The 27,392-nt window shown below is 40.6% G+C and overlaps 1 protein-coding gene across 1 annotated transcript in view; it reads right to left on the minus strand.

Annotated features, from left to right (window-relative positions):
* Positions 1-27,392, minus strand: part of MDN1 (midasin AAA ATPase 1) — a 174,349-nt gene that overhangs the window by 39,330 nt on the left and 107,627 nt on the right. The window contains exons 47-72 of the mRNA XM_045499022.1: positions 26,534-26,682; positions 25,958-26,169; positions 25,400-25,620; positions 24,166-24,279; positions 22,381-22,513; positions 21,105-21,220; positions 20,214-20,347; positions 18,831-18,988; positions 18,441-18,561; positions 17,888-18,098; positions 17,307-17,538; positions 16,838-16,964; positions 15,574-15,744; positions 11,898-12,112; positions 11,139-11,526; positions 10,310-10,419; positions 8,758-9,463; positions 6,637-6,798; positions 6,148-6,421; positions 4,934-5,169; positions 4,089-4,184; positions 3,407-3,501; positions 2,628-2,749; positions 1,955-2,101; positions 1,003-1,112; positions 316-389 (exon numbers count right to left, since the gene is read on the minus strand). Of these exons, the coding sequence (XP_045354978.1) occupies positions 316-389; positions 1,003-1,112; positions 1,955-2,101; positions 2,628-2,749; positions 3,407-3,501; positions 4,089-4,184; positions 4,934-5,169; positions 6,148-6,421; positions 6,637-6,798; positions 8,758-9,463; positions 10,310-10,419; positions 11,139-11,526; positions 11,898-12,112; positions 15,574-15,744; positions 16,838-16,964; positions 17,307-17,538; positions 17,888-18,098; positions 18,441-18,561; positions 18,831-18,988; positions 20,214-20,347; positions 21,105-21,220; positions 22,381-22,513; positions 24,166-24,279; positions 25,400-25,620; positions 25,958-26,169; positions 26,534-26,682 (4,834 nt within the window). The remainder of the gene's footprint in view (positions 1-315; positions 390-1,002; positions 1,113-1,954; positions 2,102-2,627; positions 2,750-3,406; positions 3,502-4,088; positions 4,185-4,933; positions 5,170-6,147; positions 6,422-6,636; positions 6,799-8,757; positions 9,464-10,309; positions 10,420-11,138; positions 11,527-11,897; positions 12,113-15,573; positions 15,745-16,837; positions 16,965-17,306; positions 17,539-17,887; positions 18,099-18,440; positions 18,562-18,830; positions 18,989-20,213; positions 20,348-21,104; positions 21,221-22,380; positions 22,514-24,165; positions 24,280-25,399; positions 25,621-25,957; positions 26,170-26,533; positions 26,683-27,392) is intronic.

Here is a 27,392-nt window from a genome sequence, read left to right on the forward strand (position 1 = left end):
GTATTGTCATCTCCTTTTTCTAGAAGTAAAAACTGAAGCCAGGAATGGGGACATCACTTCACTCAAGGGACGACAGCTAGTATATAGCAGAAGTGCATAGGCTGCTTTGTCTTGAGGCACACCAATTCTTTTTGTAGGCAGACTTTGCTTCAGGTGGTAGGGGGTGCTGTCGAAAAGCCACACCCAAACAATCTAGTGCTTTATAATGAGTTCAAAGCAGCACTAAGGCCACTTGAACAATTTAATTTAGTCTTGCTACCTAGCATACAAAAATTCTCACCTTTAGTCACTCTGAATTTTTAAAAGATAAATTACCTGTGTGTCTTTTCCACAGATTGTTTAATGGACCAGAAGCTGACATCATTCCACTTGGATATCTTTACAAATTCCTGTAAGATAAATGAAGAACGAGGAATGGTAGCATTTTGTTTCTTTCTAAATCACCTGTTTACCGAAGACCAGAGCCCACTCCATCCCACATACAGGACTGTATACCAGTGAACAAGTAAAACAAGTCTAAAATGGGAACCCAGGTGTTTGCCACAAAGCAATGAAAAGAGAGTGCTCCTATGATCAACATGTCACCTGATATGTGTTCAGCTTGTACCAGGGCTGCCTCCACAACCACTGAATTATCAAAAGATAGGACCCTCCTTTCCCCCAGGGCACCTTGATGACACACAACACTAGATGGCGTTCCTCTGAGGTGGAAAATCAGCCAGGGCAAGAGCGGGGGAGTGAACACTAACAGACGTTTGTGGCAATCTTCTTGAGAAGCCTTTGATGGGCCACTCCACTAACCTGTCACACACTTGGGACAGGTCAGCAATGGAGCCAATGCCACAGAATAAATCTTGCCATTCTACTTGGCAGTTGCAATGCTCTCCTCCATTCCCCAGAGCCCCCTGCTTCATAGTTAAATGGATAAAAGAAAAGAACTAAACAAAGAATTTGCTGATTTTGTTCTCCCAAGAGTAATCATTACAAAGCTGTTCATCTTACTTTAAGTTCTTTTTCTAGGGGGGAACGAAGTTCCACAATTTTGGCTTGGACCCGGTCAAAGAATTGCTTGTAATAATGGTACAAATTCCACAGAACACTGCAAAGTGAATCTGGAAGAAATGAAAAGGAAACAAAAACACCACACTTGCTGCATGTGCTACTGGCTCCACCTGTGGGCTTCACATTTTAGTGACGCTCCTTCCTCTTTACTCTTCAGGCCATGAGATGACAGCACAACATTTCACAGGCATGTTATTTAACAGCTTATCAGGGAGTCTGAGTCTAGCAATTCCCTGAGATGCAGGCAGCCTGTCACCTCTACCCCATTTTTTCATTACAGCTTATACTGAATTTTGTTGCTCTTAACGGTGATGTACTCAGATGTTCCACTAAACACAATTTCAAACCCTTTCTCAGAATCTTATTGTAAAGTCAGCAGAAACTAAACCTGTTTTAAAAGATGGCCTATTAAGAGGTTCACCCTGACTGCTCATTCACATACAATCTATAGTCCTAGTTACATTTTCATCCAAATAGCTGCGGTCAGGGACAGTAATTGACAGTGTTTCCTGTGCAGTTACTTGATATGTAGTAGAGCGCTTGCTAGATCAAAGAATCTAATTATGGCCTGGATCAAGCAGAAGCTTAGCAGGACACCTACACTGTCGATACAGAAAGATGTGCGCCCTCAACATGCCAGTTCCCAAGATCTGCATTTGGCAATTTACCTCTGGCAGAGTTCATTAGTTTGGGCTTCATTTATAACCAGTTTGTACTTTAATGTTGTTCTCTGTATCTAATGTGAATCACTTCAAAGTAAGAGATGACTGAAAGCGTCACGTTTAAAACCTGGTATGCAATAAGATGCCTATCTTGTGAAGAATTCAAAGCCTAACCCATTTAAACAGTACAGTGTAAGAGTAAAGAAAAACACACACACCCCCCTCCTTACCCTTTCCTTCAACTTGAGGCATCAACAAGACATGACAATGGAAAACCAGTAACATCTGAAGCCGTACGTGGAATTCTCCCAGTGAGGATCCCTCAATAAATGCTTGTAATGTGCTGACCAGCAACATCAGGGTCATCTGCTTATCATCTTTAAAGATTCAAAGAAGAAAACATATGCACCTGCAACCATCACTTCATATTTGTAACATGCATGCAATCTACTATGGAACACACTGGGGCACGGCAGGAAAAGAGAGACCATAATTAAAGTGAAACTCTGAAGCATAGGTAAATTCCCAGCTGATATAAAAACAGCTCACTCGGGGTATGTGTTAAACGCACTCAAAACAGATTATGAAACTGAATTATAAGGTGCTTGTTTTAAGTAGGAAATGAAACACTTTTAACTCAAGCAGGTCAACTAGTACCCAAGAAAAAACATCTTCATTTTTGCCTGTCTCTTGGATATGGAGCATAAGGAAACCTTATGACCAGCTCTCTAGACTCTGAACAAATCACGTAAACCTCTCAGAAATACCATGAAGTCCAATGATGCATCCCATGTAAAAGGAGTGGTGCGAGGAGACAAGGGAACAGGTAAATCCCACATCTGCAGCACTCTACAATTAGCCTGCAACTTCTAAATATGCAGGGAATTTATGGACAGTTGTTACCTTCCTGCTCCTCTGTTTGTTCCTGCATGTGCTTCTCAAGCATCTGGTAGATGGAGAACCAGTGCTTGGTGGATTTCTCAGTATGGCGCTTCATGGTATTATCCAAACTCATAGACCAGCAGCTGAAACATGAGAGAAGAAGCCAGGCATTTAAGGAAACCCATTTGGAAGGTCTGAAACCACAGAAGCAAAAGCTAAACATTCGCTATTCTCTCCTTCCAAGTGGAGATAGAGAAGCTACCTAGTGTGTCGCCTCAGGAATGTATGCCATTGTCTCTACTGAGGTTATTTTATTTTTTTAATTTTATTTTTTTAATGTTTATTTTTGAGAGAGAGAGACAGAGAGTGAGTGGGAGAGGGGGAGACAGAGACAGAATCCGAAGCAGGCTCCAGGATATGAGCTGTCAGCACAGAGCCTGATGTGGGGCTCGAACCCACGAGCTGTGAGATCATGACCTGAGCTGAGGTTGGACACTTAACTGACTGAGCCACCCAGGTGTCCCTCTACTGAGGTCATTTTAAATGCCCTATTTGTTTTTTAAGTAGGCTCCATGCCCAATGTGGGGCTTGAACTCACGGCCCTGAGATCAAGAGTCAGATGCTCTACTGACTGGGCCAGCCAGGCACCCCTAATGCCCTGCTGTTTAACTCTGTGATTAATAACTGAAAAGTACATTCTCTATCTTACTACAGAAACCCTGCAGAAGCAAACTATCAAAAGATGAATGTCCCTACAGCACAAGTTCAGGAGGGGAAGGAAGTGACAGATTATCACTTACTTCAGTTCCAGTTTACGCCAACGAATGATCGTCTGACTGACTAAATCGAGATGTTTCCGCAGAGACAGAGCTCGACTTGCATTCTCCTCCCAATCCTAAAAAACAAAGATAAAATTTACTGCTGGGCTCTTAAATAACTCTTGTGCTGATTTATCAATAGCAATGAGTGTACATCCAGTGTATCTAGCTTCAAGTTGTTTCTAGTCACCTGACAGAATCAAGCAGAGCTGAGTTTAGAGGCAGGCAAAAAGTAAAGGATTTGGGAACCTGAGTGTGAATGCCTATTGCTAGACACGTGACCCCCTCCGAAGTGCAGAGCCCTAACGTGATCGTCAGGGAAGCACCAGATAGTTCAGAGGCTGTGAAAGGACTGAGGGGATGGGACGTGCAGGCACGTAGCTGGTCTGGAGGCCCACCTGGGAGCCCTGGAAGAGGGAGACTGCAGTACCAGTGGATGCTGCGTCCTACCCTTGAAAACAGGTGACACAGGCCCCTCACGTGCCCCATAAGATAATGGCTTCACCTGTAATGATCTGACCCCATGCCAGAAAAACAAAGAGGCTTATTCTTCTCCAACCCAAACTATAACTTTCTGTCCCTCTGGCAATAATGTTGCCCCAAGATCATTTTTTTCAATTGATTACAAACTAAAATGAGGAAGAGAGAGAGAGAATTATCTTACCTGTGCCTTTGCTAGAAGGATCTCTAAGCCATTCAGCAACTTTGAGATAGGACTGGAAAGTGGGAAACTACGAATTCTGTCTATTACAACCAGCAGCTGCAGGAAAGAAAAAGAAAACGAAGAAAAGATCTAGGCATCTCTGTGGGAATACAATCACTCAAAGTCACAGGCCACTGAAAAGAGGCCTGATGAAAGTTTTATGCAAAGTCTCTACTTCACAAGCCCCTGTGAAAGCCACAGAGGCTTTCTAGGGCTGTGGATCAAAGATAAACACTTTATCTGCTGGATTACTCTGGAAAGAAGATGGACTTTGATATGATACTCTTTTTTTTTTCTTTTTTTAAAGTTTATTTACTTATTTTTTTAGTAATCTCTACAGCCAATGTGGGGCTTGAACTCATGACCCTGAAATCAAGAGTCACATTCTCTTTCAACTGAGCCAGCCAGATGCTCCCAAAATAATAACTCTTAACCACTCTCTGCTGTTAAGAGTTACTAAAAAACTGGTTGAAGACCACAGAGTGAGGTCTGCGTTAAAACTGCCAATCTTGAAAAAGCCAGCAGGTCTTTGCTAATGTGCATATGTGTCTGAATAAAGAGGGCAATAATACAGCAGCATTTTAACATGTCGACAGCAAACTCGGACCAACAAGTAAAATTAGCAGAATCCCAAACATCATTTATGTAACAGCAGTACAAACTGGTATGTCCATCTTGAAGTGAGTAGTGTCTCACTCAAGTGGGATTCTGTAAACCTTTGTTTATATACTGAAATGTGCACATGATTGCCCTGGGAGATGGCAGAGACCACACCCTCAGTGTTCCCTCCTCACAGGCTGCCCTACCTGCTCAAGGGCTGGGTGTTCCGGCCAATCCTGCAGCAGCTGACTGACAGCCTCTGAGAAACCCTGAAGCACAGGTTGACAATGCCTTGCTTCTGGGACATTGGGGTGCTGGTAGAAGTCATAGGGCCCATCAGGCTTCACTATCAGATCTGAGGCTGCCTCACCAAAGAGAGTGTTATGGGAGAGGGTACAGGCCAAAAGTTGGCTGCCCAGGAGTTGGTCATTCAGTTCAGCTCCTGTGAAGTTAACATCAGTACAGTCAGTGCACTTAGTAGGTTGAGCCATCAGGTTACAAAGATGTCAAACACATGCTCAGAAACAATAACTACTAGAACTAATGAAGCAGATTACGTCACAGTGCCAATCATGCCCAAAGCAACATAGGCCTAGAGGAGCAGGACCCTAGTATCATAGTAGTATCACCAAAATCTGCCAAGTTTCTCAGACATACAGAGGAACTCAGACATTGCCTGGTTGTTATTAAAAGAGTACAGAGTCTGGTTTGATGGATTCAAATTCCTGGCTTTTATAGCTGTCTTGGTAGACAGAAATGAAAATTAAAGCTTCCTGCCTAATATCAAGGAGTAACTAATGAGGTCATACAGGAAACTGAAACAAACAATATTCTGTAAGCTTAATTTCTGAGTTCCCAGGTTTCTCCCAATAATAAATGATGGGAAAAGCACTAAAGCTATTACAGGCAAATTAGAAATAATACTGAGGAACAAAACTATTTAAACTAAGTCCATATCCTTGTTTTTTAAATCCCTTCCTCCCAAAGTATTCAAATGATAAAAATCCCTTACTGCAGAATTTTTTTTTTTTTTCAACGTTTATTTATTTTTGGGACAGAGAGAGACAGAGCATGAACGGGGGAGGGGCAGAGAGAGAGGGAGACACAGAATCGGAAACAGGCTCCAGGCTCTGAGCCATCAGCCCAGAGCCCGACGCGGGGCTCGGACTCACGGACCGCGAGATCGTGACCTGGCTGAAGTCGGACGCTTAACCGACTGCGCCACCCAGGCGCCCCCACTTACTGCAGAATTTTAAATCAAGTTTTTTGAAGTAGCTGGAGTCTCTTAAGCTAAGGAAACTCCCTCGATAAGGAATTTAGCAAAAAAATAGGGAGGTGATGACTTTAATTGTTCCCTAAGTAGTAATTACATTTATTTGTCCTCGTTTCCCAAGAGTATAACAAAAATAAATTGTCATACCCATCAGAGGGTAGAACTGTGTCACAAGAGATGCCCCAGTTTGATAGCAGGATAGAAACAGGCCAAGGTAATGCTTTGTCTCATGTGGTGGCAAAGTCTGTTGGTACCAGAGGGACCGAGCAAAGTTGAGGCACAGCTGCTGATGAATGAGCATCACAGCCTGCATTGAGCTCTGGGAGAGGAGGCCAGGATCTGAAGCTGCTCCCTCTTCTTGCCCATCTGAAGTTCCCTTCTTCTCCTCCAGTGTTGGTTCTACCAAAATATCTGCAAAATCCTGCCAATAACATTAGAGCAATTGAACTTCTAAAAATCAGAATCCAGTTCTACTCAAAAAGGAAGGAGGAAAGATGTTGTGTGAACACTCAAGAAAATGAAGTAGTGACTTACATATAGATATAGTAAAAAGACTGATTATAAAACCATTCAAAGGTAACACGGGTGGCATCAAGGGAATTCATTCCCAAACAAACCCTGTTACCACCACCCGACCTTTTCATGCAGTGGGAACTGCTTTCTGAACTCCCGTTCTTCCTCCTCCTCCTCGCTCAGGGCAGTCCTGGAGTTCCTGCTCCTGTATCTGTACAAGCTGTTTTCCTGCTCAGCCTTCTCTTGGGCTATGCGTTCCTGTTCATCCCACTCATTGATAATTTCCTGAAAAGTCACAATATTAGAAAGTAATTTATTTGCTTTTGCTGAAGTACTTAAAGCAAGACTTGCTATCTGTTGTTGTTTTGTTTTGTTTTGTTTTGTTTTGTTTGTTTAAGAGAGACGGGGGTGGGGGGTGAGGGGGTGGGGAGAGGGTATAGAGGGAGAGTATCCCAAGCAGGCTCCACACTCACCTTGGAGTCTGATGCATGACTCTGGGATCATGACCTGAGCTGAAATCAAGAGTCAGACACTCAACCAACTGAGCCACGCAGATGCCCCAAGATTGGCCATCTTTTAATTTCTCATGAAAATAAAAGTACTACGGTTCAAAAAGAAGTAAATGCCTACATCCAAGAAACTACATTTTAGGTATAGAGAGGAAATGAACTTTGTTTTCAAACTGTGTATCTGCAGCAACCCATTTTCCAAAGCACCCCCTTACTGTAGTGCTACAATTTCACAGGTGTAAAAACTTGCTACAGTACAGCTAATGCCATTGGAAGTTCCTGTCAGGAGCTAGTAGTGTTTTGTACTAAGGACAGGCTCTGCATAGACAATGTGGGGGTTGTAATTCAGACTATACTTGGCTAACAACTCAAGCAGCTGGCCCAAGGGTTTGGGAAAGGGAAACCTGGGCTGGGGGCAGGGTGGTTGAGGGGAACCATCAGGAAAACTGGGCTATGCCTTATCAGACACTTCTTAAATTCCCTAGTACCTCTAAGATTTTAGATCCTTAAGTAGGCAAAAACTGTAAGTTAAAGAAACCATGCAGTATTGATGAGAACTGAGGAAATGAGCACCCATCAATCAGGAAGATAATTTGTGTTAAAAAACCTAAGCAATTCTGCTTTCCAGAATTTGTACCTAAAGACCTAGGTATAAGACTATTTATGGTAGTGCTGGTGTTTTCCAAGACAATAAAAAGACTACATACAAAACAAATGTTCAATGATAAGAAATTATTTAAGTATCTTCGAGCGTATCCATACAATAGAAAACTGGGCAGCCGTTCAACATGATGCAGCTGAAGAATAGCATAATTATGGAAGAAAATAATCACTAAATGCTGTTAGGTTTTTTTAAAGCAAAGTATAAAACAGAATGAACTTTAGTAGTGGTTTACAGAACTCTAGTGATTTAAGGACCAGTCTCAGAGACCAGGGAGGGAACAGAATTGTTCTCAACTAAAGCAGCTCTTTTATCTACTACATGTTGGGAAACTATTCTAAGATTTTTATTTTTAAAAGAGTTCTACTGCTAAAGGGGCACCCGGGTGGCATTCAACTTTTGATTTTGGCTCAGGTCATGATCTCATGGTTCATGAGATCAAGCCCCAAGATGGGTTCTGCACTGACAGCATGGAGCCTGCTTGGGATTCTCTCTCTCCCTTTTTCTCTGCTCCCCCCTGCTGCCCCTCCCCCCACAGACCCCACTCACACACAAGCAAACACATACTCTCTCTTTCTCTCAAAATAAACTTAAAAAAAAATAAGCCTAGAATGGGATGCACCAATATGTTAACAGTTTATACAGCTTTCAATGGTAAAATTTAGTGGGTTTTGTTTATATTTATTCTTTTAATTATATAAGTTAAAAACAAATTGCTTTCGTTGGGGAAAAAAGTTATTTTCTTGATAAAGGTTGATACTATTACATGGCAAAACTCACCATAAATAAAATCAAAAGACAACAAAATAGGAGAAAATATTTCCAATGTGTATCACAGATAAAGAGCTAATATCACTAATGTTTTCTAATTAAAAATGTCTTAAAAATTGAGGGACAAATACCCCCAAAACTAACAGCTGAATAGGAGAAAGAAAGGAACAGACACCAGATCCCACTGCCCAACCACATGATCTCTATCTACACAGGGTATTGCCAGTGTCCTCCAGATGCCCTGCTTACACACCCAGCTCCCTTTAGGAGAAGGTCAATGCTGCCCCCTAGAAATAGGCTTACCTGGCACACATGTCTGAAGAGCTGCAGGGCCCTCTGGTCCAGCTCTCCCTTGCACAGCACATGGGAACGCAGGTAAAGGAGGGCATTCATCAGCAGCTGCTCTCGGGTAGGACAAGGTCTCTGGCCCTTGCCTTCCAGCTCCTTTCCTCCTGAGCGCTTGAGGATCAACTTCCCAAGGCCTCGAAGAACCTCCTCTGACTTCACTGAGCATAAGGCGTCTGCATGAGCATAGTAAGTGGGGAAGGTGGGGCCCACCGATGGAAAAGCCAACAGGGATGTGGCCAGGGCACCCAGTCTGTCTGCACAGACCACACTGCCATGGAATGAAGCGTAGACCTCAGATGCCACCAGCCTCATGCCATGCTGCAACTGCAAGATGGATGCCTGCAGTGGGGCCACAGAATCTGGATAGAGGGCATACTCCTCGGCCAACCGCTTCCTGAACTGGTGGTGTGACTGCTGCCAGGAAGCCTCCTCCTTCAGAAGGTTTTGGGCCACCTGGGCAGACCGAAGCCCATCCATGTGGAGAGCCTGCAGGAGCCGTGTGAGCAGATCCTGAACAGCAGGGGCCTTGGCAATGCTGGTGACATAGTGGTGGATTTCCTGCACCAATGACTCATAGGCAGGCACCTGGGGTCTGAAGGCCTGCTTCTTTGACAGGCTGCAGATTAAGTTCTCCAGATGATCTATTCTTTGGCGCAGTAATCTAAAGGCAAATTATCACAATATGCAAATTCTGTCAGAGACTCAGCCCTTAGCTAGGAAAACAGAATGAAGACATATCAGCTTCTAAGGAATAACATGAAGAAAATACTGGCAATTATAATGTAAATGGAGAATATAGAAAAAGCATTTATCACATGCCACACATGGTGTTACTACTCACTGAAGTAGTTGTATTACCCTACTCTTACAGACCTCTTAGGCTTTTTTTTTTTTTTTTAACATTTATTTATTTTCAGGAGATACAGAGAGACAGTGTGAACGGGGGAGGGGCAGAGAGAGAGGGAGATACAGAATCCAAAGCAGGCTTCAGGCTCTGAGCTGTCAGCACAGAGCCCGACGCGGGGCTTGAACCCACCAACAGTGAGATCATGACCTGAGCTGATGTAAGATGCTTAACTGACTGAGCCATTCAGGCACCCCAGACCTTTTAGGCTTAAAGACATTGTGATCTCTTCAAAGTCTAAAGCCAAAGGACAGGGACAGGACTGGAGCTCAGACCTGCTACATTATACAATATTTACTAAGACAACAAACGCAACTCAGTGCACATTATCACATCTAACTTCTGTCATGTTGAGAATAAATTCTGGTTTAAACCCTCCTGGCCTCATGAGAATCTGCCCTTCCTTTCAGAGTATTAACTTTTCCTGACAGTAACAATGGCTTTAGCATCTAATCGCCAATGTAGTTCAGAGATCTATATCATCACCTCTATATCATCACCTCAAACACTGCAATTACACTGTGAAGGTCAACCTCAAAAAAAAAAAAATTTTTTTTTTTTTAAAGAGTCAATAAACCATCAACACAATAACTCTGCTGTTACCTGATGTGAGGATGACAGTAACTGAGAATGACTTCATCTTCCAGGTCTCTTCCAGTGTGTAGCTGGGATGAGAGGTTTCGGGTCTTCCACTCACACTGCAGCTGGTGTAACTAATAGAAAGGGAAGAAGCTGGTCTGCTGTGCTCAGCTGTGCCCACGTCCAAGAGGACAATGCCCTGGGGAAGGGTAGAGCAACTGGACAGAAGGAACCTGGGCTCCTGAATGATCCAAGAGCAAGGGATTCTGTTCCATTAACCTGGACCACTTCATCTCCGAGCTGTTAGGTGAAGGAAACTATCTTGTTTATATCACTGAATTTATGAGACTCTGTTCTTCCAGTTTTACCAACTCATATACTACTTCCATATTTTGAAGAAGAAAAATCTTATCACTATCTTTATGTATTCAGTTCCTGAATTTGCTTACAAGTTCAAATATCAAGGGATACCACATAATCTAAATCTACTTGATCCTTGAACTTTAGATAAGGAACACCAAAAGTTCAAAACCTGAGGAATACTATACCACATCTAAAGAAATTATCCAAGTCCAAATATTCAAAACTTAGTTCAGGTAGAGGGAGTCTGGACAGGAGAGATACATCAGAGGCTTAGGAAGGGCCCCTCCAAGTGCCTAAGCTTACTTAGAGGAATTCTCAAAGAGGAAAATGTAGTCTTTAGAACACACTCCTGGGAAGTCATAGGGCAGCTTATGCAAAATCACCCCGTTGATGTTCTGAGCATCCAAAAGGGAATAAAAGGAGTAATATACTAAGCAAGTCCACCCAGTCAGGGATGGAGCCCATGCTCCAAACTCTCATCCCTCCATACCTCTTCCTTAGCGTACTTGAGCTTGTATTCCCTCTTCACTGCAGGGTCAAAGCGTGCCTGCGGAAGCCATGTCTGAATCTGGAGCAAGCCAAGGCTCACCCACAGGCTCCCACGCCGTGCTGGCTCGGGCAGGTCCCGCTTACCATCCCCTTCCCCAAACAAGTGGCGCAGGGAGGTAAGCAAGAGGCATAGCAGCTCTTTGGGCAGGGCCTCCTGCCCGGCCATGTCCCCAAGAGTCTGGCCCACATGCTGGAAGGTCTGCTTGTCCCCGAGCAGCAGCTGCTCACAGTTTTGCATGTATTCCTGCCGCCGGGATTCAGGGAGCAGCTCTGCCAAACCTGCCAAGTGCCGGCACAGCACAAGTCTCTGGAGCTGGGAATCCGTGTATCTGTAGGAACAAGGAGGCACTTAAGGGCTTGCACTACATCAAACGGCATTCCTTTCTCACACTATCATTCTTTTAGAAAATGACACAACAGACTGCACTGCCAATACTTAGAGGTGAATTTCTCTTCTCAAGTAATCTTATATGCTTTTCTAAGCACCACTCTCTTGATCACAAGAAGATTAAAAGTGACAGAGGCACTGCCCAGCTTATGATAGCCTGTAATGGGCTAAAAATCTGCTGATCTAGCCAAAAAATACACTTGCTTTCACCCACCAAAACTAGCCACTACAGATGAAGTTCAGACTGAGGTTCTCTCTACACACTCTATAGAAAAGATGGAGCTTTATAGTCTACGCAGGGGGCGAGAATACCTGAACTCTGCGACTGAAGGCACAGCCATATTGGTCCAAAGCACCAAGCTGATATCCCGGAGCTGCTGGGCTCTCTCAACCCACTCTCCCAGGGTGACATGTGAGGAGGACAGGATGGGGAGGCCGCTCACATCCCAGGGACTTGCTCTGCAGCTGCTGGTCAATACTTCAAAGCAGCACTTGGAGAAGATGGCTCTACTGAGACTGCCAGGGCCCTGATGGATAGAGAGGAATCATGTATCTTTTAGAAGATAAGTAAATGGATTTCAACAAGCAGCACTGAGCACTTCCAAGAGAAGAAAGAGAGTAAGAAAAGGAGGTTCAGGTTGCTAGGACCAGGTAAGCCTCAAACAAAGGATAGAATGGGGTCAAGTGTTAGTAGGCTTTAAAGAAACACAGACTCCATTCTCAACGAATGAGGAACAATGGGTGCTTTAGTAATGCAAGAAAATCTTTCCAACCTGGGCATGAGGAAGACCATTTTTACAACAGAGCTACAGGCATACTGCAGGGAGACTTGGAGGCCAGGCAAAGAGTTAGAAGACAACTGCAAGAGCCAGGGACAAAGTTTGTCAAACCTGTGCTCCTTGGACTATTTACCTGGGACATTGTAATTGCTGTCCACAGCAAATGATAAGGTGGTTAAACACAGAAAATGGGAAACACTGCATACTCTGCAACCCTTGAGAATCCATAAGATATATCACTAAAGGCTTTGAGAAATGTTTCACAATAAAGAAATAAATTTTGAGGGGCGCCCGGCTGGGCTAAGTTGGAAGAGCATGCGACTCTTAATCTCAGGGTCATGAGTTCGAGCTCCATGTCAGGCATAGAGATTACTAAAAATAATAATTTTTTAAAAATCAATTTTGACAGAGCAAGGGAATAGAAGAGTCTGAAACAAATCCATGAACATCTATAGGAATAAAGTATGATAAAGGTGGCATTTCAAATGAGAGTGGAAAAGATGAATTAGTCAAACGTGGTGTTATTATGCTGCTTTTGGAAATGCTATTTGTATAGAATAAAAAACAATTGTATACCTATCTCACAAAACAAGATATCCAGATGTAACTGAGGACTTAAATATAAAACAAATACACAAGAAAATAATGGGAAAATGTTTTTTAATTCTAGGGATAATGAAGACTTTTTTTTTTAAAGCATGACATCAAAGCCAGAAAAAAGAAAGGGACTACAATATTTGAAGAGAAAACATTATAAAACTTGAGAGACAAGAGAACACTAGAAATATATTTCCAACCTTATGGTAGATAAAGGTTTAATATACATACCATGTAAAAAGATCTTCAATAAGAAAATGGCGATAAACTCAATTTTTTTTAACAAAATAAGTAATAAACATGACTGAAAACTTCAGAGAAGAAAATATATATGTGTAAAGATGTCTGATCTCAAAAATAATCACAGGAGTACAAATTCAAATGACATTTTTTAAATTGAATAATTGGTAATAATTAAAAATGTTGCTAACACCTAGTGTGCCAAAGATATAAGAAACAGGTTCTTGTAAACATACGAATAAGTAAAACTGTGCTCTAGTCCTAAGTTGTCCTGTGGTCATTCAGAACTTCGTGACCTCCCTCTTTATGAGCTCCTAGCATGTTTAAAAAAGTAAAAAACACACCCTAATGTTTATGGCAGCATTATCAACAATAGCCAAATATTGGAAAGAGCCCAAATGTCCACCGACTGATGAATGGATAAGGATGTGGGGTGTGGGTGTGTGTGTGTGTGTGTGTGTGTGTGTGTGTGTGTACACACCTACATACACATACCCATGCACACAATGGAATATTACTCGGCCATAAAAAAGAATGAAATCTTGCCATTTGCAATGACATTGATGGAGCCGGACAATATTATGCGAAGCGAAATAAGTCAGAGAGAGACAAATACCATATGATTTCACTCATACGTGAAATTCAAAGAACAAAACAAATGAACATGGATGGGGTGTGTATGAAAAAGAGAGTTAAACCAAGAAACAGATTCTAGAGAACAAACTGAAGGTTGCTGGAGGGGTTAGGGGGGTGGGGAGAAGGGGGGCATTTTCTGTGAGGAGCACTGGGTGCGATATGCAAGTGATGAATCACTAAATTCGACACCTGAAACTAATATAATATTACACTGAATGTTAACTAACTGGAGTCCAAATAAAAACCAGGAAAGAAAAAAAAAAAGTAGTAACAAAAACCACCTGCCCAGACATTCTCAGAATAGCCATGAATCTCTTTAACTATGCAGACATTCTAACCAATGATTAAATTCCAGTTCTTGTAACATATCCACAGAAATACTAGGAGAAAGAGACAAAGATTTATGCAAGAGTAGTTGATGCAGTTATGCTTATTATAGGAAGGAGGAAATAAAGGCAAGAAACCTCAACATTTATGAATAAGCAAGTGATCAAATTCCAGCAACTAGAACAATGGAATACCTTAAAAAGAATAAGCTGGAATGACATGTTTCCATGACATATTATGTGAACAGAGAAAGTGATCTTATTTTTGTTTATGTATACATTTAATGCAAAATACATGTAAACAAGAAGCAAAGAGGAGTTATTTCTGCAGAATTCTGATATATATACAGAGAGAGAGAAAGAGAGGAAGAGGGTGAGGGAGGGAGAAGAGGGAGACAGAGAAAGTGAGAGCACACATGAGCGCTGACCCTTGAACAACGCAGGGGTTAGGGGTACTAACCCCCTCCCATACAATAAAAAATCCATGTATTTAACAGTTAACTCCCCCAAACTTAACCACGTACATTACAGTAGAACAAGACACCACAGGTCTTCTCATCCTCACCCAAAGTTAGCAAAGTTGGATCCTAGAGTGACGTTCACTACTTGCTTCTCTACCCAAGAGTGCAGAATCTCCTTCCAAGTACAGTCCAGAGAAAGGCAAAGAACCACAGACAGCACCCACCCTGCAGTCCCCTCTGCCACCAAGAATCCTGCCTAGTACTTATCCTGCCCTGATGTTTTCCTGAATTCCTTATCCCAGGAGGGAGGCAGGTTCTCATTCTGTGGTCCTGGGCCAACTCTGGCCAGTGACTGGACCTGCCAACCCCCCCCACCTCTGCCCTGGCTGGCTCCTTCACACCTCTCTCAGTTCAATACCATAGGTAGTGGGATAAGGAGTGCCAGAATCAGGTGATAGCTCTGTTGTTACAGCCTTCCTGCATCCTTCCTCCATCTTCCTTTTGCATCTAGTCATTTGGCAACTTCTACCTTACTTTTCAGTCACAATATAAAATACATATTTATTGGAAAAAAGTCCACGTGTAAGTAATCCCATGCAGTTCAAACCTGGTGTTAAGGGTCAACTGCATATATACATACGTATACACACATACATACACATTTCTATACTGTTAAAATATTTTGTAACTAGGAAAAATGGTATTTTAATTAGAGAAGAAAATGAAGACCTTTTAAAGGAAACTTTTTTTTTTTTACTTTAATTCATAATTTCCCAAATGATTTAAGACAGAATCTTTCTTTTGAAGGTATACTTCTTAACTTCCTGCAGAAAACAAAATACTGCCATCACTTATTTAGTCACTGCTCTGTCCTAGGAATAAATGTTTGTTGCTAGATCAAGAAATTTTTTCCACTATCAAATATTTTTATTACTTTATGCCAACAAACCTTCAATGTGGAGTCCAAAAGGGACTTGGGCATCTCCCTCTGCTGTACACCAGGCAGAGGGCTCCACATTAGCCAGTACTCTGGATTTGTAGTAACAGTACTGCTCCAGAAAGACATAAATGTGCAATTAAATAAGTCAGACCACAAGGAAATAATTTCTTCAGTAGACACCTAGAGATAAATAGATAAAAGCACATTTGAGAAAAATCCATAAATCAAGTTATGAGGTCTCTCTTTTAGAAGACTTATCTAAAATTAACATGGGTTTAAAGATATTAATTCTAATGTTGCTGATTTTCTGCCACCCGGTCATCTTGGTTAAGTCATTTATCCTGTTTATAATTTTATAAAACGGAGATCTGCCTTTAGAAGGTAAATGAGAAAATACAAGTGAATCAAACAATTATAATGTACCAGCAAAACAGATAAATGAATAAAACATCATTAGAATATTAAGTAATGAACGGCACTTGGGTGGCTCAGTCGGTTGAGCATCTGACTCTTGACTTCGGCTCAGGTAATGATCTCACAGTTCGTGGGTTCAAGCTTTCAATGAACCCACCTCAAACACTGACAGTGCGAAGCCTGCTTGGGATTCTCTACCTCCCTCTCTGCCCCTATCCTGCTCTTTCTGTCTCTCTCTCAAAATAAACATTAAGTAATGAAATTGACTATAGTTTGCCACCATTCATATTCAATAGCTATTCTTGGAGGAGAGAGTAAAACACTCTCATGATATATTTTTACATAAACAATAAAAAATAAATATTTTAGCCTCATTTAATGGAAACCAAATAGAATGATTCTGTGATAAGAGGTGAGAAATACCCAGGTAATTACTGCAAATGACATTCAAAATTTTCCCTTTTGAAAGTTAATTCAGATAAGACTAGAGTTTACAACATGGGATTGCAAAATTTTTATTTTATTTTATTTATTTTTTAAACATTTTTAAAAAAAATCTTTACTTATTTTTGAGAGAGAGAGACACAGCGTGAGCAGGGGAGGAACAGAGAGAGGAGACACAGAATCCAAAGCAGGCTCCAGGCTCCAAGCTGTCAGCACAGAGCCCGACGCAGGGCTTGAACCCACGAACTGCGAGATCATCACCTGACCTGAGCCGAAGTCAGACACTTAGCCACTCAGGCACCCCGGGATTGCAAAATTAAATAAATAAACCATTCTGCAACCAGTCTGCCACAGAAAGTCTAATTGGCTTATAGTATAAAGAAGGCTTATTTCCCTTTTTGGTTTTGGTTTTTACCTTCTGATGGTGCAGTAAGTACCAAAAGGCTTGAAGCTCTTGTGGAGCAATTGGTGTGTGCTTAAGACAAAACAGGATGTGAGGACTTCTCTCCTTATCTGTCTGGGGTTGCTGATTTTTGCTGGACCTGTTTCAAAAATAAAGAGAAAGAGAGGATGGACTATAGGCTATAAATAAACTGCTAAAAATCTGTTATGTATGGGAAGATGGGACACACAAAACTTACAGTGCATTTACTGAAACACAAAGAAGCAATTCTGCTGGAAAAATACCTAGTAACTTATAGAGGTGGAGTCAAAACAGGCAAAGAATCTTCAAGAAGTTACAGCTTTCCAAAGTGGCAACTGACTTCCCTCTGTTTCAGTAAGACTATTCCCCTTTAAGACAAGTCTATGCTTTGTTTCACAGGTAGCATACGTAGAATAACCTAACAACAACAAAAAAATCTCCCCTGAGGAAAATGGCTTACCTTTTTAGGCAAGCTTGTGTCATAAAATCAGCTGTCACTTTGTACTGCCAAAGCAGAGCCAGGTACTCCATTGCAGGCCACAACTGAACACTCCTGGTGAGTTGGATTAAGGAGGTAAAGTCTGGTTGGAACAGGGAGGAAGCTTCATTGTGCTTTTTCTCCAGAAAACCAAGTGAAATTCCTTTGGCTTTTAGTTCTAAACAGTGAGCATTCACAAGATCCTTCAGCTCATCTGGACAAAAAGACACAAGTGATATTACAGAATAATGGTCAGTAGTATAGGCTCAGATTCCCAACAACTAGTTACGTAACTGTGAGCTTAGCCTGAGCTTGAGTTTTATATCTGTGAAATGATATTATTGTTACCTGCACAATTCTAATGACAGAATTAAACAGTATATCTAAAGTTCAGTTCTGTGCCTGACGCTTATTTAACGACGGTTATAGTATACAAAAAAAAAGGAAAAGAAAAAAGAAACAGAAAAAAAGAAAATCTATGTGAAAAACTTAAAATTTTTTGGCTGCAGAGCAGCAGATACTTTTAGAGCAACTGTTAGCAGGATAACTCTAAAGCAGATTACCTGGGTTGACATCTTCCAGAATATTAGCTCTGAGGACCAGCCCCCACGCCTGCAAGAGACTTTTCTTTAAAGTCCATTTAGAAGCAACCACTTGGAGACGATTAACGTCTTCCCACCATCCGCTTTCCCCAAGGGCAGGCATCCACTCCCTGATGGCAAGTGCTTTGTTAAGTACTTTCAATTGAGAAAAACACTCTACCACCAGCTTGTTCTGAAACAACAAAACCCAGCAGAATCTATTACAGAGGAGAAATGCAGATTTTAGCAGCCTATTCATGTCTCAAAAAATTTTAAATTATTTCCACAATTCTTCTAGAAAACATAAGGTTTGTCTATTGTTGCTCTCAGGAGATTTTACAGTAATCAAATTAAAACTCTATCCAGACTAAATACTCTCAAGAATAAACAAAAATGTTAACACTTAACAAATCAATGAAGAGTATTCAGCAAACATTTATGAGTCTAGATGAATGGCAGTTCCCATGTTACAGAACTCCAGATTTGAGCATAAGAGCTCAAATCTTTGTGTTTGCTACATGTTTCCAAGTTGTACCTTAAAAGGAAATGGCCGTCCCAGGAACTTTTGCAACTTCTTTACACCAGTGAAGCCGCCAGTTGGGCTCCCCAAGCAATTCTGAATATGTTCTGAGACAGTCTGAACCTCTTTGTAGTATCTGTAAAGAAGGGAAAAGGGATATCGCTTCTCGGCCTTTTGGCTAAGATCAAGTGAAGAAGGGAAAAGGGACAGATGGATGTAAGAAAAGGGGGAAGTGCTGGATAGTAAGAGACATCATTTAACATTTTATATTTGATTTCCATTCACCAAAAGGCCACGGGAATAAGCCAAAATAAAGCAAGAAGAAAGTTTCAATTCCAAACCCTCTTCTCTTTATCATCATCAGTACTGTAGATATTGAGTTATTGCTCCAAATAGGAGTCTTACTTGTCTTCATGGTTCATTAGGAGTTGAGGGATCTGACGGACCAGATGTTTTAAAACCCAGTGCCAATGAAGGGCGAGCAGGGCCAGGCCTGAGGCATCCACTTTTACTGTGTCAGCTATGGTCCAAAACCGGTCCCGCCACCGCAGGGAATCCAAGATCTAAAAACAGAGCAAACCACGCTCACAAACACCTCTCAGTAAGACACAGATTTCAATTGCTAATCAATACTCAACATACACCCATGAAAGGTGTAGCATTCAGTTGAAATATTTTTAGGGACATTAAAGCAGTCAGAGAAGACAAAGATTCTCCCCCCAAGTACTTAAAGTTCAGAACTATTTCCTTAGGCAAAATGGAATTATTGAGTCACATGGTAAGTGTACATATAGTTTTATAAAAAACTAACAACTTTTCTTATAGAGCAGCTGCATTCCAACCAGCAGCACAGGTGAATTCCAGTTGTTCTGTTTCCTTGCCAATACTTGCTACTGTTAGTGATTTTAACTTTAGCCATTTTGGTGCATGGCACCTCACTTACATTTCTTTGATAACTAATGATGTTGGAATTTTTGAAGTTCTTACTGGGCATTCATGTATCTTCTGAGAAGTATCTATTCAAATTATCTTGCTCATTTAAAAAGTTGGGTGGTGTTATTAGTTTGCTTGTATAATTTATGGTATCTATAATCTAGAATTATACGTTTATGTAATTTACATACAAACAAAATACAGCCCAATTTTCAAGTTTCTCCCAGTGTTTTCATTTTCTTTAAAAAAAATTTTTTTTTTCAACGTTTATTTATTTTTGGGACAGAGAGAGACAGAGCATGAACGGGGGAGGGGCAGAGAGAGAGGGAGACACAGAATCGGAAACAGGCTCCAGGCTCTGAGCCATCAGCCCAGAGCCTGACGCGGGGCTCGAACTCACGGACCGCGAGATCGTGACCTGGCTGAAGTCGGACGCTTAACCGACTACGCCACCCAGGCGCCCCATCCCAGTGTTTTCATTTTCTTATAGGTATCTATTAAGAAAGTTTTTTGGGGAGACTCTTAAATAGGAGAACAAATTTAGGGTGGGAGCAAGGGAGAAGAAGGAAATACAAAAGAATATGAGGAAAGGCTTAAGGATATTGTATATGCTCATTATCGTGGTAATGGCTTCAAAGGTGTGTACGTGTCAAAACATAAAATTGTACACTTCAAATATATGCTCTTCATGATAGGTCAGTTGTATACTCATTAAGCTTTAAAATATGTATATATATTTAAAACTGTTAAGAACTAAATTTCTCAAATAATATTGGACATACAACAACACTGTCACCCTTAAGAGTCTTAAACATTTGTCTTGGCACAAAAATTAATATAGATACATTTCCTCACCTCCATGACACTGACATCAGACACCATCCCCTGGGAGGACTGTACCCAGAGCAGGATTAGTGCATCACCAAGTTCAAAAAAAGCAGCAAGATTGACCACAATTTCATGGGGCAGGCTGTGATAGCTCTCTGGATCTTAGAGTTGACATAAATAAGAACATTCCATCAGATTTAAATTCATCTCTAGATATTTTCAAACTCAACAGTAATATGAACTTAACTGCATCTCCAGTACGGTCAATTTTGAAAGGTCACAATTGAAAGCAAATCTTAGCCTACCATTATCATATTAAACATAACTGATCAGGTATGTACACTTATAGATGTTTATAACCTCTTACTGAAAAATGGAAATTATAGAGCATTAATGCATATTTTATACAAGTACTTCTTTAAATACAAAACAAGATGTGTATATATGTGTGAATGGATGAAGAGCACAGACAGGTGAGAAGATACAAATCAATGTACTATTAACAATAACTGCTTCAAAGGCAGACTTCTATCTTTTCAATTAAAAAAAAAAAAGGATGAAGAAAGAACCTATAACCAAATACTTAGCAGCATGAACTTTTTGAGCCAACAGATCTAGATTTCAAACTCTAGCTCTGTTACTTGCTAGAGATGTGACCTTGAGCATCTCTGTGCCTCCCTTTTCTCTTTCACAGCATGGGACCTACACCACATAAGGTTGCTATAAAAAGTAAATGAAATCAAAGACATGTAAAAAGCAGTTAGGTGTTACTACTGAATAAGGGGATGTGTTTAAAATCAGTCCAGCAAATCAAAAGGAAATTAGTGAAATGGCAGCAGCTGCTCAAGGTCTCTTCACTTTAGAGACATTATGTGATCAGATGCATTAACTCAAGAATACAAAAGGGAAACGTCTCACCTTTATGGAATTCAAAGGACATTCTCAAAACACTATTTCTTAACTTTTTGCCACCAACAGAAACCAAATTTGCTTCAGTAAATATCCGTTTTTCCCGGTCAAGATATATGATTGTCCTGAAATGAGATTTAATAACATAATAAATAGTATTGGTTATTGGTGAATACTACTTTGCAATCACATCCTCTACCTGCTGAAATCTTGAGAACATCAATCTCCTTCAACCTGCCATTCCTCTCCAGCCCCTGAAAATTCTGGACTAGAGACATGGAGGTGTAGTGATGACAACTGAGTTGGTGGTAGCACGGGGCAGAAGACAGATGGCCTGGAAAAGCTGCACCTAAGAAGACTGCCAGGCCTCACTCTTGCTCTGCCATGATCTGACAAATTGCACTGTGAACTCTTAAAAGTGGCCATTATAAAATTAATCTCTGCTGTTAGAAGTTACCAGGGGAGTAACAAGGGGAGGGGAGACAAGGGGGCCTTTGAGGTGCTAGTTCACATCACATGCATGAGTTCACTTTGTGAAAATTCATCAAAACCAAATATGCTCATTATTAATAACAGTGTACTTTTCTGTAATACGCATTATACCTCATCATAAAATTATTTTTAAAAACCTATTACAATAACACTGATGGCTAAAAAAATACTCTTGACTCTTTGAGAACAAACAGAGGGTTGCTGGAGGGGTTGTGGGAGGGGGGATGGGCTAAATGGGTAAGGGGCATTAAGGAATCTACTCCTGAAATCATTGTTGCACTAACTTGGATGTAAATTAAAAAATAAATTATTTAATTAAAAAAAATACTCTGGCCATTACATTAAATGTGAGAAAAGACCAGCTTATATCACAATTAAGTAAATTTATAAGTTGAGTGTGTGTGTAAGCATGCAGGGACTACATATCTCTGCAGCATTTGAGGATGGAAAATGATGTGGACACAACATTGAGGATAGGACCTACGAGAAAATGAGCACGTGAAAATGGGAGGAGCTGCCAAGAATCATGAACAGAAAACAATAGAAACATAACTACCCTATGATAAAGGATTAATTGTAACAAACACAACATTAAAGTTAAGCTAGTACCTCTTAAAGCATCTTGTTAAATTATTAAGAACTTGCAAAATTTATAGGCATTTTGACATCAGAGTCAGAATTACTTCACTGAGCGCGGAGCATGATGTGACAGAGTTTAGAAGAAAAGGCATGATCTGTGAAGCTATGGTGTACAGTGAGGCAAACAGTGCCCAGAATAGCAGGCTTCACCTACTTGTTTGCAACAGACTCTAAAAGGGCAAAGAGCTGCTCAGGCTGATCGTTTTGTGGGTCAAAGTCCATCGAATTTCTAATGATGTCCAAAGCCTGTATATTCCACCGGGGGTCCAAAGGGATCACAAATTCATCTGGTTTAAGAAACAAAAAAACGAAATTTTGGAGTTAAACTCCTTGCCTAGCAAATTTCAGTTGATTTTTCTTGGTCCTAATTTGATCACATTGAGTCCTGATGGGGAAGACAAAGAACAGGAAAATGCTGGTTTCAGCCCATAATACTAGAAAAGTAAGGTTCAACTGCTTCTACACTACTTCCTTTCTAAATGCAAAATTTCTACTAATCCTGAAAATTCATTCTGCTTTAGGACGAAGGTAGTTCCTGTTACAACATAAGCATTATGACCAATACATTCACCTGCTCAGGTCCCACAGTGGGTCGGAAAAGAATCCATGAGCTTAATCACCCAACCTGTGCTCATTAACCACAAAAAAACTAACTTACATGGTGGAAGAATGAATGAATATATTTCTCATTGTTTGCTTTCAGTAAGAAAAACAACTCAAGATTATTTCGCTTAAAAGCCAAAAGCCATTTCTTTACAATAACAGACTATGGTGTTTGCTGCTACCTCACACTTCTTTGGCTTAAACTTGACACTTCTTTTGTAAAGCAGCAGTGCTCAGATCTGACCCCTTTCCAGAGGTTGTGAGAACCCAGGGAAGGGAGGTAAGACAAAACAACGGTAACATTACATTGAAGACGGCTGGGTAGGTCAGTGGAGCACAAGGTTTAACGGTACCCACCATACAGTAGACTAACAAATGCCTACTGTGAACAGCAAAGTACATGAAAGAGGGAGCGCATGTTCCAAAGCCCAGGAAGACTACACAATCCAGAGCTACACATTTGAAAAGGAAGACAAAGGCATACCTAGTATGTTCCAATAATGGGCAAATGATATCTGCTTAAAAGGGAACCTGCTATTCTACTCTAGAACTGTGTTCCCAATAACCAAAAATCCCACATACTGGGCAAGCCATGATTTAGTTCAGCCACAACATGACCACTACGGTAGTTTTCCCTGTTTGTTTTCTTCCCAACATTTACCTTGTTAACCTTTAGTGTAGATAAGGTAATTGGTTTAGCACAAAAGCATCATATTTTCTTCTAAACCAAATGGCAATGGTATGTTTTGGTCAAAATCAAATGAAGATGGGGTGGGAAATTAAAAGCCTGGTTCTGTCAAAATGTCCCTAATTTCCTTATTCTTTTTAAGAGAGAGAAAGATGTGCGCACGCATGCAGCAGGGGCAGAGAGAGGGAGAGAGAATCCCAAGCAGGCCCCCGCACTGTCAGCGCAGAGCCTGGTGCTGGTCTTGAACCCACGAACTTCAAGATCATGACCTGAGCTGAAACCAAGAGTTGCATGCTTAACTGACTGAGCCACCCAGGTGCCCCTAATTCCCGTATTTTTCAAACACAGGCAATGAGTATGAATGATGGGTCCCAAATGAACAAGCCAGTTGTGGCTGAGTTGGGACCAGAGATCAGTCTTCCACTCCTGTGTTCTTCCTTCTATGCTTGTATATCATCATCCTCTTTCAAAGACTAAAGGATACAATGGATAGTTTCTAACAAGAAGAGGAATTTGCATCTGGATACTTTGAGTCTTCTAAATATTACTGTTATCACAGTGGTAGTTCTGTCAGGTCTTTTTCCATGAACTCAATGGACCAATTTCCTAAACTATGCTGAGAACTCAAAATCAAATCTCGTGCAGTACCTGTTATATTTGGTTGTAATATTTTGATGACATTACTGACCCCAGCTGAGAGAGAATTTGAGTAAAAATTCCTAAGTGATGCAGCACTGGCTTCCAAATGAATCTGTATTGATTCTGTGGAGGAAGGAAAAGCAAATGTTAGTATCTAAAGTAGGGCTGTCCAGGTAAACTTTTTGCGATGATGGAAAGAAACATCCTATAGTTGCACTGCCAGAGTAGTCACTAGTCACACGTTAGTAAGCACTTGAAATGTGGCCAGTACAACTAAGGACTGGATTAAAAAAATTTTTTTTTAATGTTTATTTATTTTTGAGAAAGAAAGAGCATGAGTAGGGGAGGGGCAGAGAGAGGGAGACATAGAATCTGAAGCAGGCTCCAGGCTCTGAGCTGTCAACATAGAGCCTGACATGGGGCTCAAACCCATGAACAGAGATCATGACCTGAGCTGAAGTCAGATGCTTATCCGAATGTGCCACCCAGGCACCCCAAAGGACCGGATTTTAGATTTTATTTCATTTTAATTAACTTATATTTACATTTTAGTAGCCATCTGTGGCTAGTAGCTCTCATATAGGACAATGCAGATAAGAATTTATAAATTCTCTATACATTTGTAGACAGATCACATATACCATACAATATACACATCTTCTGGCTAATTTCTCATGGATAGAAAGGTTCATATAAACTCAGTTACTTTAGGCAACAAGCTGTACCAACAAATTCCATGCTCTACTTTGCAACCCATGCAATGTTGTTACTATTGGATTTTTCCTCTTAAAATGAAAAAGGTACAAAGAAATTAAGCATGAAAAATTAGAGCACTGGAATGAAAATAAAAGTCTCTTATGCACTTTTAGGGGAAATGAATTTACCAAAAGCAACCTTTCCCAGACAGTAATGTTGTGCAGCAATAGTACAGAGGCATGTTCAAAAAATAAATAGTAACATAATACAGTACATTTTCTTTTTGGATTTGATAGGTGGAAAGATACTGACATGAATTACATGGGAGCAAAGTTTCTCTTAGGACACATCTAAGAGCAGATATGTTCCTTAATTTTTTAACAGTTATACAAACAGTAATGCCAGGTCACAAATTTCTTGCTAGGAGATCTTCCAGATATAATTTTAACAGTGTCCTCACAGAATAACACAGCTGCTGAGGCACAAAAATAGGGTACGGGTAAATATATTCACTTATTACATATACAAAGTAAGCTTTTTGACTCACCAAGCCCCTGTGGTATATTCTTGGCTAAATGATAAAGCCATTTAACTCTGAGCACCCAATCTTGATTGGTTGCTCTTTCTATAAGCAATTTAACAGCCATGGCCAGAACATCTGGTTCATCAATCCAGTAAGTAGCCACTTCGATTGAACTGAATTTCAAGCTCTCAGGGTTAGAGGACTGCATAATTTTCTCCAAGTCTGGTAAGGTAAGAGGCTGAATCCTGAAATTAATTAGAACAGCAAGGCAAAGTCAGTACTAGAATGAACTTACATCTTATATTTCAAAGAACTAGGTAAATAACTTTGCAAACAATGGATCAAAGAGGTAATGGGGAAAAGATTAGTCTTCTTCAAAGGAGGACAAGTAAAACATTATGAAGTGAATAATAAATAGGGAGGAATATTGCAATGAACAAGGAAACTATGACAGCTGGGTGATAAATGACCACACAACATTCTGGTCAGACATGTTGTGTCATGACCATTATCATTAAAAAGAAAAAAAAAAAAAAAAAAAGCCAAGATGCCAAAGAGATACAACCTCAAGGCTCTGCTAACCTGGCCCAGCTGCTGGTTTTCATGCTCATCCTGTTAAGGCAATATACTAAGACTTGTCCATCACTTCGGACTCTAGAGAGGTGAGAATCTTCTGTAGCAAAGATTGCTGAGGGCAGAGAATCTGGCCACAGGCCCATGGCAAGGATGGAGTTACCCCAGGTTTCATGGGCTCGCAGAGAAAAAACATGTTTCTCCAGTAAAGCCTGCACAAGCTGGTAGGAGATAAAAACACGTGGTATACAAGCAACAACATATAAGTGCTAATACCAAAAACTAGCAGAGTAATAATAGTTTTCCAGGCCCCGATAGTTGTTGTCATATTGTAACATACACATCCTTCAATTTTCAACATTACAGGGTAAATTCCACTTTTTCTAATGATAGCTAAGTTTCCAAGAAGTAAATATTGTATTTAACCTATTTACCAGAAAATTACTTGGGATACCAGATCTCTACTAGAAAGTAACTAAAGCAGTCCACTCTCAGTTCATTAAAGTTATCATCAATAGAACTTCCTCCACCTAAATAACGTAGAGTGTTATAACTGAGAAAGCTATTTGCAACATTTCACAGTACCTTTTGGTTTGCTGGTGAATGCTGGGAGCGGACATATGCTTCCCAGCATACTTCAGAAAAGGCTGTGTCTAAACTCAGCCCTCGCTGTAGGCACTGCACAATGAGTAAGGCTGTCTGAATTAAAGTTGAAATAGATGATGTTGGAGAACCTATAAAGGAAAACATATTGCCATCTATGAGCAACAGATTCTGCAAAATCTCCAATGAAAACAAAGAAATTCAACTTCACATCAAGCTTCGTTCTACTCAAATTCACCCAGACACTTATTTTAGAAAGGCATCTAAGTGGATATTAGGGTCTCACTAGCACACAATGGACTTGTAGGAACATTTATATTCCTTCCCTAACCTGCGTCCCTCCCTCTCTTTCTGTCAGAAGCACAGTGCAGGAAAGCAACAATTACAAGTATGACAAAGCCTGATCACACATATCCTTAAACTTAAAGTTGACACACAATGAAGGTAGCAGAAAGAGCATGGTCTCATGAAGGACCAAGCACTTTAAAATCCAACAGAACTACTTTCAATTCTCACCTATCATTATTAACTGTTATGCTCTGATGAGTTATTCAACCTCTCTGAGCCCTATCTATAAAATGAAAACATGCCCTGAAGAACTAATGTGAAGAAGACTAAAAAAGCAACTGACATTGTACCTAACACATAATGGTTACTCAATAAGGAGTATCATCATTTTTCAGCATTATCTTTGTTATTATTCTTGCCTACTCCTGTGTATTTGGACATTTAAAAGAAGTAACACCTGGCTGTTTTGAACAAGTCAAAGTTCCCTCTTTATTCTACCTTCAAAAGATTCAATGACCATCCTGAAGATAAGGACAAACTTTACATTAATGTC

This window comes from Leopardus geoffroyi, chromosome B2 (genome assembly GCF_018350155.1).
Source record: "Leopardus geoffroyi isolate Oge1 chromosome B2, O.geoffroyi_Oge1_pat1.0, whole genome shotgun sequence".
NCBI lineage: Eukaryota > Metazoa > Chordata > Mammalia > Carnivora > Felidae > Leopardus > Leopardus geoffroyi.